Source organism: Vulpes vulpes, chromosome X, assembly GCF_048418805.1.
Source record: "Vulpes vulpes isolate BD-2025 chromosome X, VulVul3, whole genome shotgun sequence".
In the NCBI taxonomy this organism is placed as follows: Eukaryota; Metazoa; Chordata; class Mammalia; order Carnivora; family Canidae; genus Vulpes; species Vulpes vulpes.
Window position 1 is genome coordinate 108,832,804 of NC_132796.1, and position 17,927 is coordinate 108,850,730.

The window sequence follows — 17,927 nt, forward strand, 5'->3', positions numbered from 1 at the left end:
CTCTCTCTGAATAAATAAATAACAAATCTTTAAAAAAAAAAAGATTTCATCTACTTTCTTGACTAGACCAAGCAAATCCAAGTATATCTTTCTAATTTTCCAGGATGGTGGACTGAAAGGTCTAAGCAAACCCAAGGATAAGCTGTCCTTTACATTCTCCCTCTGTTTATTGAACCCTATGCTTTCCTGCTCAGCTCTTTCACATTTCAAAAGAAATTTCTATTCCTATGTTATTTTGTACCAGATCCCTCAAAAGCTGGGAAATTTCCCAAATTTTTGCAAAATATTGAAACTGTTATTCTTAAACCTGAAAAACAGCAATAAATGCATTAGCAATGTCATTCAGAACTTAGAGTCTTTAGGGAATTAAACTTTTCTTTAAAAAGAGACATTTGAAAAATGCCAAAAGAAAAGGAAAAAAAAAAAAAAAGAAACCTTCCAAGTTACCCATACAGAATAGGAACACAAAGTTGTACACTGTGTTCTCCCCAGCCTGACCCTGACTCTCCTCTAAATCAGAAGCAGGACTGCCCTCTTCAGATACAGAGTGAATATTTGGGCTCACTCTTCAGTCAGGCCCGAGAATCTGGGGAATGATTCTATGCAAGGAACATGCAGTAGTAGTATCCATGGAGCCAATTCTGGTTTGAGCCCTCACTTCCTCATCTCTTAAAGCCCCCTCATACCAGCATGAGACGGAAGTGGAGTTAGTCCCTTTGACCTTGGCCAAAAATTCCAGCACTTTCATCTTACTGGTGTCAGCATGAGCCCTGGGACCCCACAGGAATTCATAGCATGGAGGATCCCTGTTAGGCGTCTCCAGGTAATTCTCCTGCACCCAATCTCTAGTGATGAGCTTCCTGGGCTCCCCGTAAATGAAATGCTCCCTCCCAGCATACACTCCCATTATATTCAGAAAATCCCAGATGTCTTCCTCAAGTGCACAATTGTCCTCCATGAAGATCACACCCAGGATGATTATCAGGAGACCGTTTTTCGGCATGCTCTGGTTGTCGCTAAGCATCTCCTCATGGGTAAGCTCCAATGAGTTGACAAAGACATAGAAGTGGGTGGTGGGGTCCACCTCCTTCACATCAATGCCATAGATCACCTCCAAAAACTTAGAAGCTTTCTTGAAGATCACAGGGAATTGTTTCTTGTACCTTTTAATGACAACCTTCAGCACTTCTACCTTTGTGATGGGCTCCTTCAGTTGATGCTTGAGGATCATGAAATGCACCAAATCAACCACTTTCTCATTTAGTGGGTCTCTAGGCAAAGATGCAATGTCTGTTGACATCTTCACTGAACTTGTATCTTCTTCTCCTGGGCTGTCTGAGACTCCATCTGATGTGCTCCACGATGTGGATAAGGAGCAGGAGCTCTGAGGACTCTGGAGAGGACTCAGTGTTGCAGCAGGTTTCTCTTCCTTCTCCTCTTCTAGGGAGACTGGGATCACAGGAGAGGAACACAGGGAGGAGGCAGTGGAGGGGGAGGAGAAGTTAAAAGAGCAAGAGGACATAGAGGAAGTCTCCTTCTTCACCTCAGCTATGAGAACATGTGATACTTCCAGGTCCTGTATCTCACTCTGGGCCTGAATGTCTGGCTCAAATGTGAGATGTAGATGCTTTGAAGAGCAAGGCATGATGACTCTTCTTGGCAGCAGCAAGTAGAAGTGTGAGCAGGATGGTGGGAGATGGGGTATCACAGGTCTGGAGGAGAGAGGGAGAGGGTCAGCAGCCTCAGCAGAGCAATAATATATCTTTGGCAACTCTGGACAAAGGCTGACTTACAGGTTTCCTCTATAGGGGGTGCTCTAGGACCCCAAAGGCCTTCTGGACTTTGGGTCACTTTGTCCCTTAAGATTCTATCAGAGGTTGTGATAAATCTCCCCAGGTTGCAACCAACCTAGGAAGCCTAGGATTCTTGAGTTGACTGTAGGCAGATGGTATCAGGCACTGTGGGTTCCCCTCTGTTCTGGCACGAGTAGATCCCTTTGTAGATATCCAGTCTACACCTTGAATCCTGGCACTGCATGGGCCCCTTCTATTGTGCTGACCTGAGGATCCATGCTTTATTTTTTTTTATTTTTTATTTTTTTGTATATTTTTTATTGGGGTTCGATTTGCCAACATACAGCAAAACACCCAGTACTCATCCCGTCAAATGCCCCCCTCAGTACCCGTCACCCGGTCACCCCATCCCACAGCCCACCTCCCCTTCCACTACTCCTTCTTTTTTAATAATAAATTTATTTTTTATTGGTGTTCAATTTGCCAACATACAGAATAACACCCAGTGCTCATCCCGTCAAGTGCCCCCCTCAGTGCCGGTCACCCATTCACCTCACCCCCCGCCCTCCTCCCTTCCACCACCCCTAGTTCGTTTCCCAGAGTTAGGAGTCTTTATGTTCTGTCTCCCTTTCTGATATTTCCCACACATTTCTTCTCCCTTCCCTTATATTCCCTTTCACTATTATTTATATTCCCCAAATGAATGAGAACATATAATGTTTGTCCTTCTCCGATTGACTCATTTCACTCAGCATAATACCCTCCAGTTCCACCCACGTTGAAGCAAATGGTGGGTATTTGTCATTTCTAATGGCTGAGTAATATTCCACTGTATACATGTTTACCAGAGTTTAGGAGTCTCTCATGTGCTGTTATCCTCTCTGATTTTTCCCACTCATTTTCTCTCCTTTCCCCTTTATTCCCTTTCACTATTCTTTATATTCCCCCAAATGAATGAGACCACATAATGTTTGTCCTTCTCTGATTGACTTATTTCACTCAGCATAATACCCTCCAGTTCCATCCACGTCGAAGCAAATGGTGGGTATTTGTCATTTCTAATGGCTGAGGAATATTCCATTGTATATCTAGACCACGTCTTCATTATCCACTCATCTTTCAATGGACACCGAGGCTCCTTCCACAGTTGGGCTATTGTGGACATTGCTGCTAGAAACATCGGGGTGCAGGTGTCCTGGCATTTCATTGCATCTGTATCTTTGGGGTAAATCCCCAGCAGGGCATTTGCTGGGTCATACAGTAGCTCCATTTTTAACTCTTTCAGGAACCTCCACACAGGTTTCCAGAGTGGCTGTTCCAGTTCTCATTCCCACCAACAGTAAAAGAGGGTTCCCCTTTCTCCACATCCTCTCCAACATTTGTTGTTTCCTGTATTGTTAATTTTCCCCATTCTCACTGGGGTGAGGTGGTATCTCCTTGTGGTTTTGATTTGTATTTCCCTGATGGCAAGTGATGCGGAGCATTTCCTCATGTGTTTGTTGGCCATGTCTATGTCTTCCTCTGTGAGATTTCTCTTCATGTCTTTTGCCCATTTCAGGATTGGATTGTTTGTTTCTTTGGTGTTGAGTTTAATAAGTTCTTTATAGATCTTGGATACTAGCCCTTTATCTGATACATCATTTGCAAATATCTTCTCCCATTCTGTAGGTTGTCTTTGAGTTTTGTTGTCTGTATCTTTTGCTGTGCAGAAGCTTCTTATCTTGATGAAGTCCCAATAGTTCATTTTTGCTTTTGTTTCTCTTGCCTTCATGGATGTATCTTGCCAGAAGTTGCTGTGGCCGAGTTCAAAAAGGGTGTGGCCTGTGTTCTCCTCTATGGTTTTGATGGATTCTTGTCTCACATTTAGATCTTTCATCCATTTTGAGTTTATCTTTGTGTATGGGACAAGAGAGTGGTCTAGTTTCATTCTTCTGCACGTGGCTGTCCAATTTTCCCAGCACCATTAATTGAAGAGACTGTCCTTTTTCCAGTGGATGGTCTTTCCTGCTTTGTCGAATATTAGTTGACCATAGAGTTGAGGGCCCATTTCTGGGTTCTCTATTCTGTTCCATTGATCTATGTGTCTGTTTTTGTGCCAGTACCACACTGTCTTGATGATCACAGCTTTGTAGTACTACCTGAAATCCAGCATTGTGATGCCCCCGGCTCTGGTTTTCTTTTTCCATATTCCCCTGGCTATTTGGGGTCTTTTCTGATTCCACACAAATCTTAAGATGATGTGTTCCAACTCTCTGAAGAAAGTCCATGGTATTTTGATAGGGATTGAATTAAACGTGTAAATTGCTCTGGGTAGCATGGACATTTTCACAATATTAATTCTTCCAATCCATGAGCATAGAATATTTTTCCATCTCTTTGTGTCTTCCTCAGTTTCTTTCAGAAGTGTTCTGTAATTTTAGGGTATAGATCCTTTACTCTTTGGTTAGGTTATTTCCTAGGTATCTTGTGCTTTTGGGTGAAATAGTAGATGGGATTGACTCCTTAATTTCTCTTTCTTCAGTCTCATTGTTAGTGTACAGAAATGCCCCTGATTTCTGGGCATTGATTTTGTATCCTGCCACACTGCCAAATTGCTGTATGAGTTCTAGCAATCTTGGGGTAGAGTCTTTTGGGTTTTCTAGGTACAGTATCATGTCATCTGTGAAGAGGGAGAGTTTGACTTCTTCTTTGCCAATGTGAATGCCTTTTATTTCTTTTTGTTGCCTGATTGCTGAGGCTAGGACTTCTAGTACTAATAGCAGTGGTGAGAGTGGACATCCCTGTTGTGTTCCTGATCTTAGGGGAAAGGCTGCCAGTGTTTCCCCATTCGAACTATTAGTTACTCCTGGGTGTGGGTTCCATTAGTCCTTACTCAGACTCCATACCTTGACTCCTGCTTGAGCTTGGGCCTCCTCCCTCTACTGACCTGATTTTGCCATCTCAGACCAAGGTCCTCACCTCTCCTGGGTGCCCTAGAGAAAATCAGATGATTCTGCTCATGGCCACCATGTCCTAGAGCTAACATTGGGAGGCAGGACTAGATTGTGTGAGGCCTTCCTTTGTTACTGTAGAGTACCCTCTGTCCTCCCTCAAGATACTAATATTCAAATAAGGCAAGGCTTCAGCCATGCCACTTTCTGCTTACTTCAATGTGGCCTCTCAGCCAAGGCCTTAGCTCTCTAAGATACTACTCACCACTGATAGAAGTGAGAGAACACCACATCCGGCTACCATAGGTCCAAACATGGCTGACAGCAGGTGCAGAGCAAGGTTTCTGTGGGGCCTCTCTATTTGCAATGGGAAGTCCCATTACATATCCTCAAGGTCACCATATTTCCTCTTGGCAAGATCTGTATTCGTCCCTCTGCTTAGGTGAGGATGTGTCTTTCAGGCCAAGGCACTCATCTCCTTTGTCAAGGTGAGAACTATAAGGGAAGATTTAGGGATGTTCTAACCCATATAGAGGGGATCCAGGCCTTCTCTGTCTCTAATTTCACAAGAAATCAGTGTTAGAATTATGAAAGAGTTATCTTCTGCCTGAAATCCATGCACAAGTCTTCTCAGAGATGACCCTAGAGCAAGTTTCTGTGAGGTGAAAGATTTCCTTTGTCTTTCCTTTAGGTCTTCACATAGCCATCTATGTGCAACTGCAACTCCTCTACTTAATTCTTACTCTACTTAATTCTTACTCTACTTAATCCGATGAGGCACCATTCAAAGAATGCCTCAAATCTCTCAGACTCCCAAGGTGAAAGACAGGAAATGTATTCAGGGACTGTCCCTAGGGCCTCTAAGACTGACTGCAGGAAGAAAAAGGACTGTGTTACCCCCTATGTGCTGAGAGGTCCTTTCACCTATTCTTCAGAATTCATACCTTTGCTGACCTGACTCAGCACTCCCCCCCACTCCCAAAATGAAGCTGTCCTTCTCTCAGACTCCTAAGATGAAGGTTAGAAACCAAGATGGAAGCCAGGATACACTACAGCTAGTTACCTCTACCCAAGCATCCTAGAGTTAACAGTAAAGACAGATGTGGATTCTGTATGCCCCTCTGTGTTCTAGGTTGGTAAAATACCCTGAGTTGTCCTCAAGGTTTTTATGTTTACTCCAGACAGGGCCTGAACCTTCTCTCTCTGCTGGCCTGAAGATATCTCCCTCAGGCCAAAGTTTCCACTTTCCTGAGACTCCCAAAGAGGAAGCGAAGGAGTCAGGAACTTCTGCTTATCAACCCTGCCCAGGGCCTTCCAGTGCTGACAGCATGAACAGGTGTCTGTGGGTTCTCCTCTTTCTGAGGTTGGAAGTCCACCCAGTCCTTGCACAGGGTCTTGTTGGTGACTCCTAGCAGGGCCTGGGGCCCTCACTTTTCCTACCTCAAGCCAGGCCCCTCTGAACAAGTCTCTCATCTCTCTTTAATCCCCCCACTAGAAGCCCTATTCATTACCGTGGCTGAAGGTATGGCGAGCTGGATTGTATGGGGCCTCCTCTATGTGGCGTGGGGTTTTCTGCAGTCACCCTTCAGAGTCCTAATCTTGATGACTGGCACATCATGGGGCTCCCCTATTCTTCCAAAGATTACAGTGTGACACAGGTCAAAAGGGATTAATTTTCTATGGAAAAGCCTGACAAATACTCCCTCATCAAACTAACATCATGAGTGATAAATCATGTTGATAGTGTGCACCATGGATATGATGTGACAAGAATGGTCCTTCGCCTTTTTCATCTTTCTCCCAAAAAATGTAATCCTTGTCTAATCAGATAAATCCTAATTGTGGGACATTCTACAAAACACCTGATCCCTATTCCTAAAAACTGTCAAGGTTATCAAAAAGAAGAAAACTCTCAGAAACTGGCAATGCCAAGAGGAGTCGAAAGAGATATGGTCAAAGTAATAGGGTGTCTTGGAAGGGATGATGAACAGAAAAAAGAAATGTAGTGAGGGGATCCCTGAGTGCCTCAGCAGTTTAGCACCTGCCTTCAGCCCAGGGCATGATCCTGGAGTCCCGGGATCGAGTCCTGCATCGGGCTCTCTGCATGGAGCCTGCTTCTCCCTCTGCCTGTGCCTCTTCCTCTCTCTCTCTCTGTCTCTCATGAATAAATAAATAAAATCTTTAAAAAAAAGAAATGCAGTGAAACATATGAAAATCTAAATATAGACTTTTGTAAATAATTGTGTATTGATATTGGTTCATCATTTGTAACCAATGTATCATACTCATGCAATAATATGAGGAACTGAGATTGGGACATATGTGAAATTTCTCCACTATTGTAATTTCCCTGTAAATCTAAAACTATCCTCAAATGAACTTTTAAAAACTTAAAAATATGTGAGCAGACTAGACAAAGTGTATTATGAAAAACCTATAGCAAACATACCTTTTGAGGGAAAGTTGAAAGCTTTTACTTTGAACTTGACAATGAAACTAGGGTTCCCTGCTATCACCATTTCTATTCAATACTGTAATGGAGAGAGCAGCAGTGCAGTGATGCAAAACAGAAGTAACAAAAGGGAAAGGGATCAAAAAGTAAGAAATAAAGTTTTCATGATAAACAGATGATTAGACTGGGTATGAGGAAAATCCAAAATGAAAAAAAAAAGAAAGCTAAGTTATTCAACCCACAAACATGTATATAAGTTTGCTAAGTGTAATATCAGTGTACCAAAAAAATGAACTTTGCTTTCTGCCAGCAACAAATGTGTGAAAATGAAAAGTAGACAAAATATAACTTGTAATCTATAATACCAAAATATCAAGTATCTTAGAGTATATCTTACTAGAAAAATTAAGAGCTTTACAGAAAAAATATTTGAAAATATAAAAGTGTTGCTTAGATATATTCATAAATCTCTCTATATATATACAAAACAGAATACACTCACGGATGTAAGGATGTGGCACTGTAAACATTATGGTTCTCACAAAAAAAAAGAAAGTACAGATGAACTGCAACCCCATATTTAGAAACAGGAGAGGGCTTCATATGTAAATATGTGTGTACATGGTACCATGGATGATTCCACAAGGTAAAGGCATACAAATAAATGGTCAGAGTCCAGATATTCTTGAGAAACTAGAAGATAAGAGCAATTACTCTGCCAGCCAGTAAGAAGTACAAGAAAGCTCCAGTAACAAAGTTTGTCCTTTGGGTGCAGGGACCAACAAGAAGACCAATGAAAACGAATCATGAGTCCTGGAAAACACACATACACACATGCATGCTCTTAATTTATGGAAAAGTTGCAACCACAGAGCAGGAGAATAGTTTTTTAATAAATTTTTAATTTTTGTAAAATACATTGAAACAACCGACTGTCCATATAGAAAACCAAATGCAACTGGAACCCTCCAAGACACTAGACACAAAAAACAGTGACACAAAGATTAAAGACCTTCTTCAAGGCTTATTATGAACACTGTCAAACATATGCAAGAGCATACAGGAGTAGAAATTGAACCTCTGTGTAGTCTATAGTTTAGAGACAACAGTATGGGTAAGTTAAGGCAAAGGTAAGGCTTAAGGGTAAGGAGTGAAGGAGACCGGGCTTGAGATGAGGTAAAGTCAGTAACAGAGGGAAAGGAAATGGCAGCTCCTTCTGCCCCCTTATGTCAGCCATAGATGGCCTTGCTCCTTTCATGGGTCTTCACTTTCAAAGAGAATGATCCAGAACTTAGTGATGGCTTGGGAGAACACTCTTGGGGCCCATGATTTCTTCATTCCAGCTCCTCCTGTGATCAGACTCTGCTAACTTCTGGAGTACTCAGTTCCAAGAAACATATCCAGACAGAACTCTTCCAAAAAAATCATGACCAGCTGTTGATGGCTTGACTACAGACACCATGAATCAACCCAGGAGGCCATTACTGACTTAGAGCCAGTGCCACATTCTCCACACGTGATGGCAGCAAAGGCCTCCCTCTCTCCCCACATGGATGTGAGCTTCTGCTGGAGGGAGGACCTTGGATAGCTTGGCGTCTCCCCCTCCTTGCTCAGGTGATGGTGTCTGCCAGAGTCTGTTGTTTATCAGAACGACCCTTCTGTAGACGCCCCTTGTACTAGGGCTTGGGGCATTTAACAGAGCCAGGGAAAGGACTCTCACCTTGCTGAGGTCAGGGGTGCTCTGAGTAGAGAGAGGACAGAAACCTGGACATAATCCTGACCTAATTCTACAAAAGATGAGGAGCTTCCAGTGATCACAGTGGGAAAGTCTCTTCCAGCACATGAACAACCACATATCTGTCCTAGAATTGCCTCAGTGAAGTCTCTCCAGCATCAAAATGGAATTTAGGACTCATATTTGGAAAGGTACCAATCTGACAGTTGGTTCTTGAATGAGAATAGATGTCATTCACTCACAAATGGTCACATGGTCAAGCTAAGGTGCCCCACAGGAGGAAGTGTGCCATCTTGGTCGGGTCACCAACATATGGGTAGTTGCTTATACAAGAACTGTCTTCAGCGCTGCTCCACATACTTCCTTCCAGTTCTGGATACTCTACTTCTACGTATTTCTTTCTAGCTTCTCTTACTCTCAGTGAAACTCAGGAACCCTGAGATTCCCAAAGAGGTATTCTTTGGCTTGGTCATTGATTTCACTGAAGGTCAAGGCATCTCCAGAACCACTCTCCACAGAACCCACTTGGTGGTTAGGAGTTGGCATTCGTCCTTAGCTTGGGTGTCAGCACCTCAGGTGCAGTTAGGCCCTCCTCACGGGGGAATGGGGTGGGAGACCTCAGTGGTGAAGGTGGTAAAGCTCAGCCAGGAAAGTTCTGCCTCCAAGTGGAGCCTCCAAATGGAGCCAGCCAGGGGCCGACTTGCAGCACTGGCCGCCACGCCCTGGGGGCCACACTCAGTCTGTCCTCCGAGGTCCCAGGAAGGGAGCACTTCCCCTGGAAGATGAAAGGCAAATGACGACTGTCCTTTTCCTTCCTGATCTCACAAGGAAGGCTCCTGTCCAGGAGAGAGTGACATTACTGCTCCCGTGTGAATCAGTGGGACAGCCAGGAACCTCTGCCAGGAGTGAACACAACCACTCTCCAAACATGGCCCCAGTGCCTCTCCTCCAGCCCCTCCTCCTCGGTTCGGGCTCTGCCAGGGTAGGTTTATCCCAGTCACCGTGAATGCAGACATCCAGGGCACAGGGCAGGGTGCAGTCTCAGGTGGCAAGAAGTGTGTGTGTGAGTGTGTGTGTGGGGGGGGGGGGGGGGTGTCAGAGACGGTATAAACTATACATAGAACCTGGCTATAATTTCTACAAACTACATCAGCGCTCGATGTTTGTAGACCATTGTAGACCATTCGGTTTGGTCGAAACCAAAGGTTGCAAACTTTAGTTGACTCAGTTGATGCCTCTTTCCCTTGACCTCCATGCAACCCATGACGAGTTTCTGTCCCATCAAACTCTAGAATCCACTCGAAAGCCACTCACTGCAGCCTTCTCCATGGCGACCGCTGTAGGTGATGCTCCCACCGGGTCCCACCTCCTCTACAGCAAAGGCCGCCTCACTGCTGCCTCTGCCTCCACCCCTCCCCTGACATGCCTTCTTCATATTTTTGCTTGTTTGAGAGCTCCCTTACTTTCTGCCACTCCAAGGTTCTCAAAGTTCATCTTGTATATTTTGTTTTTTTTTAGATTTTATTTATTCATTCATGAGACACACACACACACACACACACACACAGAGAGGCAGAGACACAGGCAGAGGGAGAAGCAGGCTCCCTGCAGAGAGCCTGATGTGGGACTCAATCCCTGGACTCCAGGATCACGACCTGGGCGGAAGGGAGGCGGTCAACTGCTGAGCCACCCAGGCGTCCCTCATCTTGTATATTTCTTGACCCAATCTTTGAGTCACCTGTTTGTTTACAGAATGCAGGTTCCTTTTTTGGAATTTGATATCAGAAAACTAAATCTGGGGGTGCCTGCACGGCCCAGTTGGCTAAGCGTCTGCCTTTAGCTCAGGTCATGGTCCCAAGGTTCTGGGACTGAGCCCTGAGTCAGTCTCCCTACACAGTAGGGGAGTTTGCTTCTCCCTCTCCCTCTGCCCCTCCTCTGCTTCTGCTTTCACTCTCACTCTCTCTCTTTCTCTCTGTCTGGGCATTAGATATGCTCATCACTACCAGAGAACCATTCTTTCTAGGGCCTCTCAGCTGGTAGAACAAAAAATATAGATATAGATATGTGTCTATATCAACCTGTGTATGTATAGGTACAGATATATGTATATGTTTATATATATTTATTTTTGTGACCACATATGTCTATATTAAGCTAAATGTGAATTCACATTGATTTCTACAACTTGAATCAATGTTCATTCTAGCCTCTCAACCTTTTTTGTCTTTAACATTCTACTCCAACAGTGAAAAACCTGGCTCTCACCATTCACTATACATTTAATTAATTTTTCAATTTAATTTGTCATGTAAACAGTTTACATGTATAATGGTTTCAGAATTGCTAGAAAATATATGTAATACATTAATAAATGCATGTAAATAAATACATGCACGTAAATAAATGCATGTAAATAAATACAACTTTATTAACAACTAGAACGCAGTGCTTTTTGTTTAGGTCCTTTGGCTTTGGCCTTACAAACTTGACTCATGTTCAAATTTACTTAGGTCAACACCTTTCAACCCCATACCCTTGAGTGATGTTGTTTCATACATTTGTAATACATATGAATTATTATTTTCATAATTTTCATTCTGTTCTGACATCTCCAACCTCCTATTTGCTTATCTTTTTATTTGTAAGCATTAATGTTTCATTCTTTGTGCCATCAAGTATATAGCTTTTGACAATAGTGCAAGGTGTCTTACATCTACCATTATAATATCATGCAGAATAGTTTCACTGCCCCAATAAATGCCCTTTATTTAACCTACTCAACCTTTCTCCTCAAGTACCTAGCAATTATTTGTCACTTTACTGTCTCTATAGTTTTCTCTTTTCAAAACTATCATATAAATGGAATCATACCATATCTAACTTTATCAGACTGGTTTCTTTACTTTATAATAGGGATTGAGTATTTATGAATGTCTTTGCCTAAGTTGATATCTCATTCCTTTTTATTGATGAAGAGTATTCCGTTGCATGAATGTAAAATGATTTATTTAACCATTAACCTATTGAAGGGCATCTTGGTCCCATCTAGTTTTTGGTGACTATGAATAGAGCTGCTATAAATATTCGTGTACAGGTTTTTTTGTGGACATAAGTTTTCAACTCAATTGGATAAATACCTAGGACCATGAAAGCGTGATTGTGTGATAAGACTTGGTTCAGCTTTGTAAGAAAGAAACTATCTTTCAAGATGGCTGTCCCATTTTGCATTCTCACAAGCAAAGAATGAAAGTTCTAGTTAGTCTAAATCCTTGCAAGCAATTGGTTTTGTCATTGTTTTGAATTTTAGCCATTCTAATAGGTATTTAGTGGTGTCTCATCATTATATTAATTAGAAATTCCCTAATGATAATGGTATTAGGCCATCTTTTCATACACTTATTTGTTATCTTTATATCTTCTTTGTGGTGTCCATTTAGATCTTTTACACATTTTTTAAAAGATTTTATTTATTTATTTATTTATTTATTTGAGAGAGAGGGCACAAGCTGGTGGGGATGGGAGGTAAGGGGCAGAGGGAGAGAGAGAGGCAGAATCCCTGCTGAGCAGGGAGCCTGATGAAGGGCTCTATTCCAAGACGTAGAGATCATGACCTGAGCCAAAGGCAGACACTTAACTGACTGAGTCACCCAGGTGCCCCAACGTTTTTAATTATGTTGTTTTCTTTTTGTTGAATTTAGGAGTTCTATGTATATTTTAGATAAAAATCCTTGATCATCTGTGTTTTATCAAATTTCTCCAATTTAGTGACTTGTCTTCTCCTTCTCCTAACATTATCTTTCACAAAGAACTCGTTTTTATATTTAATAAAGTCCAACATCAATATTTTTCTCCTGGCTTGTGCTTTTCATGTTGCGTCTAAAATTTCAACACCAAACACAAGGTAATGTAGATTTCCTCCTATGTTCCTTCGAGAAATTTTGTATTCTTGCATTTTACATTAGGTGATATAATTTATTTTAATTTTTGCAAATGGTGTAAGATTCTGTCTAAGGTCCTCTTTTTGCATATGGATGTCTAATTGCTGATACCATTTGTTGAAGATTATACTTTCTCCAATGCATCTGTTGAAAATCAGATGGCTCTCTTTTGTTCAATAGTGTCTATGTGTCTTTTCTTTCACCAATATGAAGTTATCTTCATTGTGGCAGCTTTCTAGTAAGTTTTAAAATTGGGTAACGTGACCTTCTTTGTTTTTTTCCTTCAGTATTATGTCGACTATTCTAATTGTTTGTCTTTCCATGGAAACTCCAGCATCAGTTTGTTGATATCTAAGAAATAGCTTGCCAGGATTTTGATTGGAATTTTGTTAAATTTGTAGATAGATTTGGATGAAATGACAAACCAATAACTTTGGGTATTCCAATCCATGAATATGGAATATGCCTCCATTTATTTATTTAAATCTCTACAATTCTTCTACAAAGAAGTTTTGTAGTTTCACACATACTAATCCTGTAGATTTATTTTGCTTTTAGTGCTGTTCCAAGGTTTTTTGCTTTGTTTTCTTATAGTTTAAATCCAAATGTTTATTGCTAGTATATAAGAAAGCAATTGATTTTTCTTTTGTAGATTGACCATATATCCTGAGGCCATGGTATACTGGCTTATTTCTTCCAGGAATTCTGTTTGTTTGAGAAAATTTTTATTTCTGCTTTACTTGTGAAGGAGAATTTTGCTGGATTCCAGGATGATTTTTCTTTCCCCTTCAACACTTTAAATATTTCATTCTACTCTTTTTTTGCTTGTATGGTTACTGAAAAAAATTGACTGTAAATATTATCCCTGTTTATTTATTGGTGATGTATTTTTTCAGGCTTCTTTTTCATCTTGTCTTTGTTTTTCTGTTATTTGAATATTATATACGTGTGTGTGTGTGTGTGTAACATAAACACAAAAATACATACACAGCCACATTTGTTAATATGAGTTGCAAAGCAGGAGCTGTTTGAATGGGGTGAAAGAGGAGCTAAACAATATAAAGAAGAAAATCACAGTACAGTACGTATGAGTATCATATCAGATAATGCATTTATGTAAAAAATGCATTTTTATATGTAAAGACAATAAAAATATAAAATATAAAAAATAAAATATGAAATGGATTGCTTGTAAGAAATGAGGCTTTAGAGATTCTTAATATATGAAAAGAGTACCTAATTTAAGACATTTTCCTCATTTCAATCAGAAGTAAAACAAAATGAGCTTTCCTGTGACCTTTAATTATAATCCTGTGTGAATCTGAGCAAACAGTTGTTCTCTGGAATGATATAAACGAATCTTTTTCAACCTTACACAAACTTCAGCCTTCCTTTACTTAAGAGACATCAAAAAATCTATCTCAGTTGTAAATACGAATTCTTTAATCTTACAGAAAAAAAGCTTCATACATTTTGATATTTTCTGATGACAATAGACTTCAATGCTATTGTTCCTTTTTCTCTATTAAGTAATATTGCCAGAAAATATCCAGACTAGCATATATGCTTCCCTGAGACAAGCTTAAATATTTGAATGCATGAAGTATCACTATCACTCAAAATGGATAATTAGTACTCTCACTACATTTAACTCTTTTAAACTAATGCAGTAGTCACTAAGTGTATAATCATTCATTAACCGTTTATTCCTTTTATTCCTTTTCAAAATGTATATGCTAAGAACCTGCTATGTGCCAGATTCTCTTCCAAGTGCTCAGGACACAGTAGTGAAAATCTCCCAACACTTTTGGACTATACAGTATAATAGAGAGTGATACAATTAATTCACAAGCCAGATGCTTTCAGAGTTCTAAGTATTATGAAGAAAACCAAGGTAAGTAAATAAAGTGTAAGAATGGGACCTGAGGGTAACATCGAGCAGAGACTTGAGTAATGGGAAAAAGAGTCACCTGATGTCTGGGGGAAAGAGCATTTTAGGCAGAGAGAAGGAGTATAAAAGCCCTGAGGCAGGAACAAGTTTGACAAGTTCAAGGAGCTGTAAAAACTCTTGTATGACTAGAGGAGCAAGCAATAGGGAAAGAGTGAGAGGAGAGGATTCAGGAGGCAAGCATAGTCATTTGTAGAACATAGAAGGAGTTTGCATTATATTCAATTCTGATAGGAAGCCCCCAGAGACCCTTGAAAGAGGAAGTGAACTAGAGAGATATATATTATAAAAAATTCTTGTATTACAAAAATGGGATTTAGAGTTCTATTTTGAATTCCACATTTGGGATTCTCTTCATTTTTTTTTTAAAGATTTCATTTATTTATTCATGAGAGACACACAGGGAGAGGCACAGACATAGGCAGAGGGAGAAGAAGGCTCCTCATGGGGAGCCCGATGCAGGACTCGATCCCTGGACCTAGGATCAAATCCTGAGCCAAAGGCAGATGCTCAACTGCTGAGCCACCCAGGTGTCCCTTGGGATTCCTTTCAAATTTTGCACCTCATTCACAACATTTCTAATAAGATAAAATATTTGTACTTTGAGAATGAATTTCATTTTTCAAACCTACTTCGTGCTTAAGGTTATTGAATATAATTCCAGGCAAGCAAGACCTGGGTTGGAGACTCAGGCTTCTTTTTTGAAGGTATCTGCTGGGTTGGAATTCTTTTCTTCTTGACTGTTTTGAGTGGGGATTACTCCTTAACTTCCTGGACTTGGTGATTTTTCCTGGTTCTTTATCTCGAGTGTGGTTTCACTTTCCCATTTCTGGACTGGGAAATTTTCCCTGGCTCTTTGTGAGACCTCACCATTCTATTTGATCTTGCTACTCCCATGAGAACTTTTCAGTTGACTGAAACCCCTTTCTTGAACCCCTACTGGCTATACAACCCACAAATTTTATTCACTTCCTTCTTGTTGGCATGATTTTACCAAGGAAAGTAAATGGAACTTCAAAGAACTCTTTGGGAAAATGAAGATCTTTCCAATCTGGCTCCTTTAAAGTCTCTCCTTTCCCATCATCATCTCTGCTCTTTTTTTTTAAATTTCTTTACCACCTTCCATCTTCTCTTAAATTAAAAATATAAAGCAAAGGTATACTAAAATTCTAGGTTAAAAAGTGATATTCTCTCTGCGTCTGTTCATATGATTATGTATCTCCATGTGTGTTATGCATATGTGATATTTTCTTAACTCTGGACAATATTAATGAATTAATACATAAAATTAATAAATAAAATCCCTTAAAGAGTTCTATTCAAATTGGTTTAAAGACAAATGAGCACTTATATAAGTTATGTGTTCCTGAAACTCCCAGAAATACAGAAATTAACCCAAATACTTTTCAAATTTACTTGGCTTGGGTAAATCTTTGGCAATTAAGACTTGTTTAATATTGTTGGTTTAAATTTTTAGAAGCTATGTCTTATAAGTCATCAACATTAAGTATCATATGAACATACATTTTTATTCGATTTGGGCTTACTAACCAAATAAGCTATTATTACATTTACTGTGTATTTAAGGTTATTAAATTGTAAATTCAAGCCAATGACAACAATGTACATGTGGGATGCAGTAGAAATCAATTGCTTGAAAAAAAATTAATTGCTTAATACCCATTACTTCATGCATAACAAAAACAGCAATAAAAGAAAAAAATCATTTAACGTTGTTTAGGTTTTTGCTTTGTGCTACTTGCTTAACATGCATATACTATAAAAGTAGTCAATAGGGAAATAACTTGAGATTAAGCTAGCCTTGTTTGGTGTTACAGTATGTCTGTCTGAAAATTGCTCCCAAAATCTTTTTGGTAACTTGAAACCTTAGAGCTATATTAAGACAAGAAACAGACATTCATTCTGAGACAAGTAACATATATTCATTAAACATCTAGATTATTTCTAAGTAAGACAAAGTACTTAAACATTAACCACTAAGCATGAGTTTAACCTTATATACTTTGGGCATCTTATTTTTATGTGGTATATAGAAGCTAAATATATTTGGGTCTATTAATAAATATGTTCTCTTTGCCACATGTACCATGAGGAAGAATATACAGTTGACCCTTGAACAACACAGGGGTTAAGGGGTGCCAGATAGTAAAAAATCTGCATATAACTTTTGACCTCCCCCTCAAAACTTCACTCTTAATCTATTGTTGACTGGAAACCTTACTGATACATAGATAGTCAATTAACATATATTTGGTATGTTATGTGTATTATATGCTGTATTCTTACACTGAAGGAATCAAAAGAAGATGATAAAATCAAAAGGAGAGAAAAATACATTTATAGTACTGTTATTATTTATCAAAAAAAACATGCATATAAGTGGACCCACACAGTTCAAATCCATGTCGTTCAAGGGTCCACTATACCTATAAAAACTGTGAGATGTTATATTCACAAAATGTGTTAGATTGCGGTAGATTGCATGTGAGACAGTTCACATTTGTTTACTTTCTAGTTTTCCCTGTAGAAGGTTACTAATGGTTAAATTCATAATAGATATATGTCATTAAAACTGCTAAAAATAATAAGGATGATGAAAAACAACTTCATATGAAAGTATGCAAGGAAAGTGGTATGTGTTTTTGACGAGAAAAAGTATCCAGGCCATGAAGGATGTGTTTTTATTAAAGTGAAAAAAGAGAGCAATTTTAGCCTAAAGTAAGGTGTCTGGTTGTTTCAGACTGAGAAAGTTGAAAAATATAGGACAAATCTGATTGGATATAGAAAGTTGTAGAAATTTTGTATAAAAGGAATTTTATGTATGGTCAAGCTAGTAAGATTGAATGGATTTATTTATAAGGATTTTAAAAATAAGTCTTAATATCAAAAGTACTCTGGTACAAATCCACAATTTAGTTATCTGTTAAAACTACAAAATTTTCTTAGATTATTGGTCTGTTCTTAATAAGACATTCTAAAAGGTTTTTCTTGACCTTTTAAGTAGCCTCCCTAGGAAACAAAACCTTTGTATTTAATTTGAATAATTTCTTGTGCTTTATGTAAACCTTTATCATATCCTTGATTATTTAAATGAACCAAGGCTTCTCATT

At 39.6% G+C, this 17,927-nt stretch overlaps 1 protein-coding gene across 1 annotated transcript; it reads right to left on the reverse strand.

The window, feature by feature from the left end:
• Positions 1-568: 568 nt before the first annotated feature.
• Positions 569-1,645, reverse strand: LOC112927666 (melanoma-associated antigen 10-like). The gene has a single exon (XM_026009076.2). It carries the CDS (start codon positions 1,643-1,645, stop codon positions 569-571), a length of 1,077 nt encoding a protein of 358 aa, XP_025864861.2.
• Between the last annotated feature and the right edge of the window lie 16,282 nt (positions 1,646-17,927).

What these genes read in the sequence shown, in the direction of transcription:
- LOC112927666 (XM_026009076.2), bottom strand. Translation starts at nt 1,645, where the DNA reads ATGCCTTGCTCTTCAAAGCATCTACATCTCACATTTGAGCCAGACATT.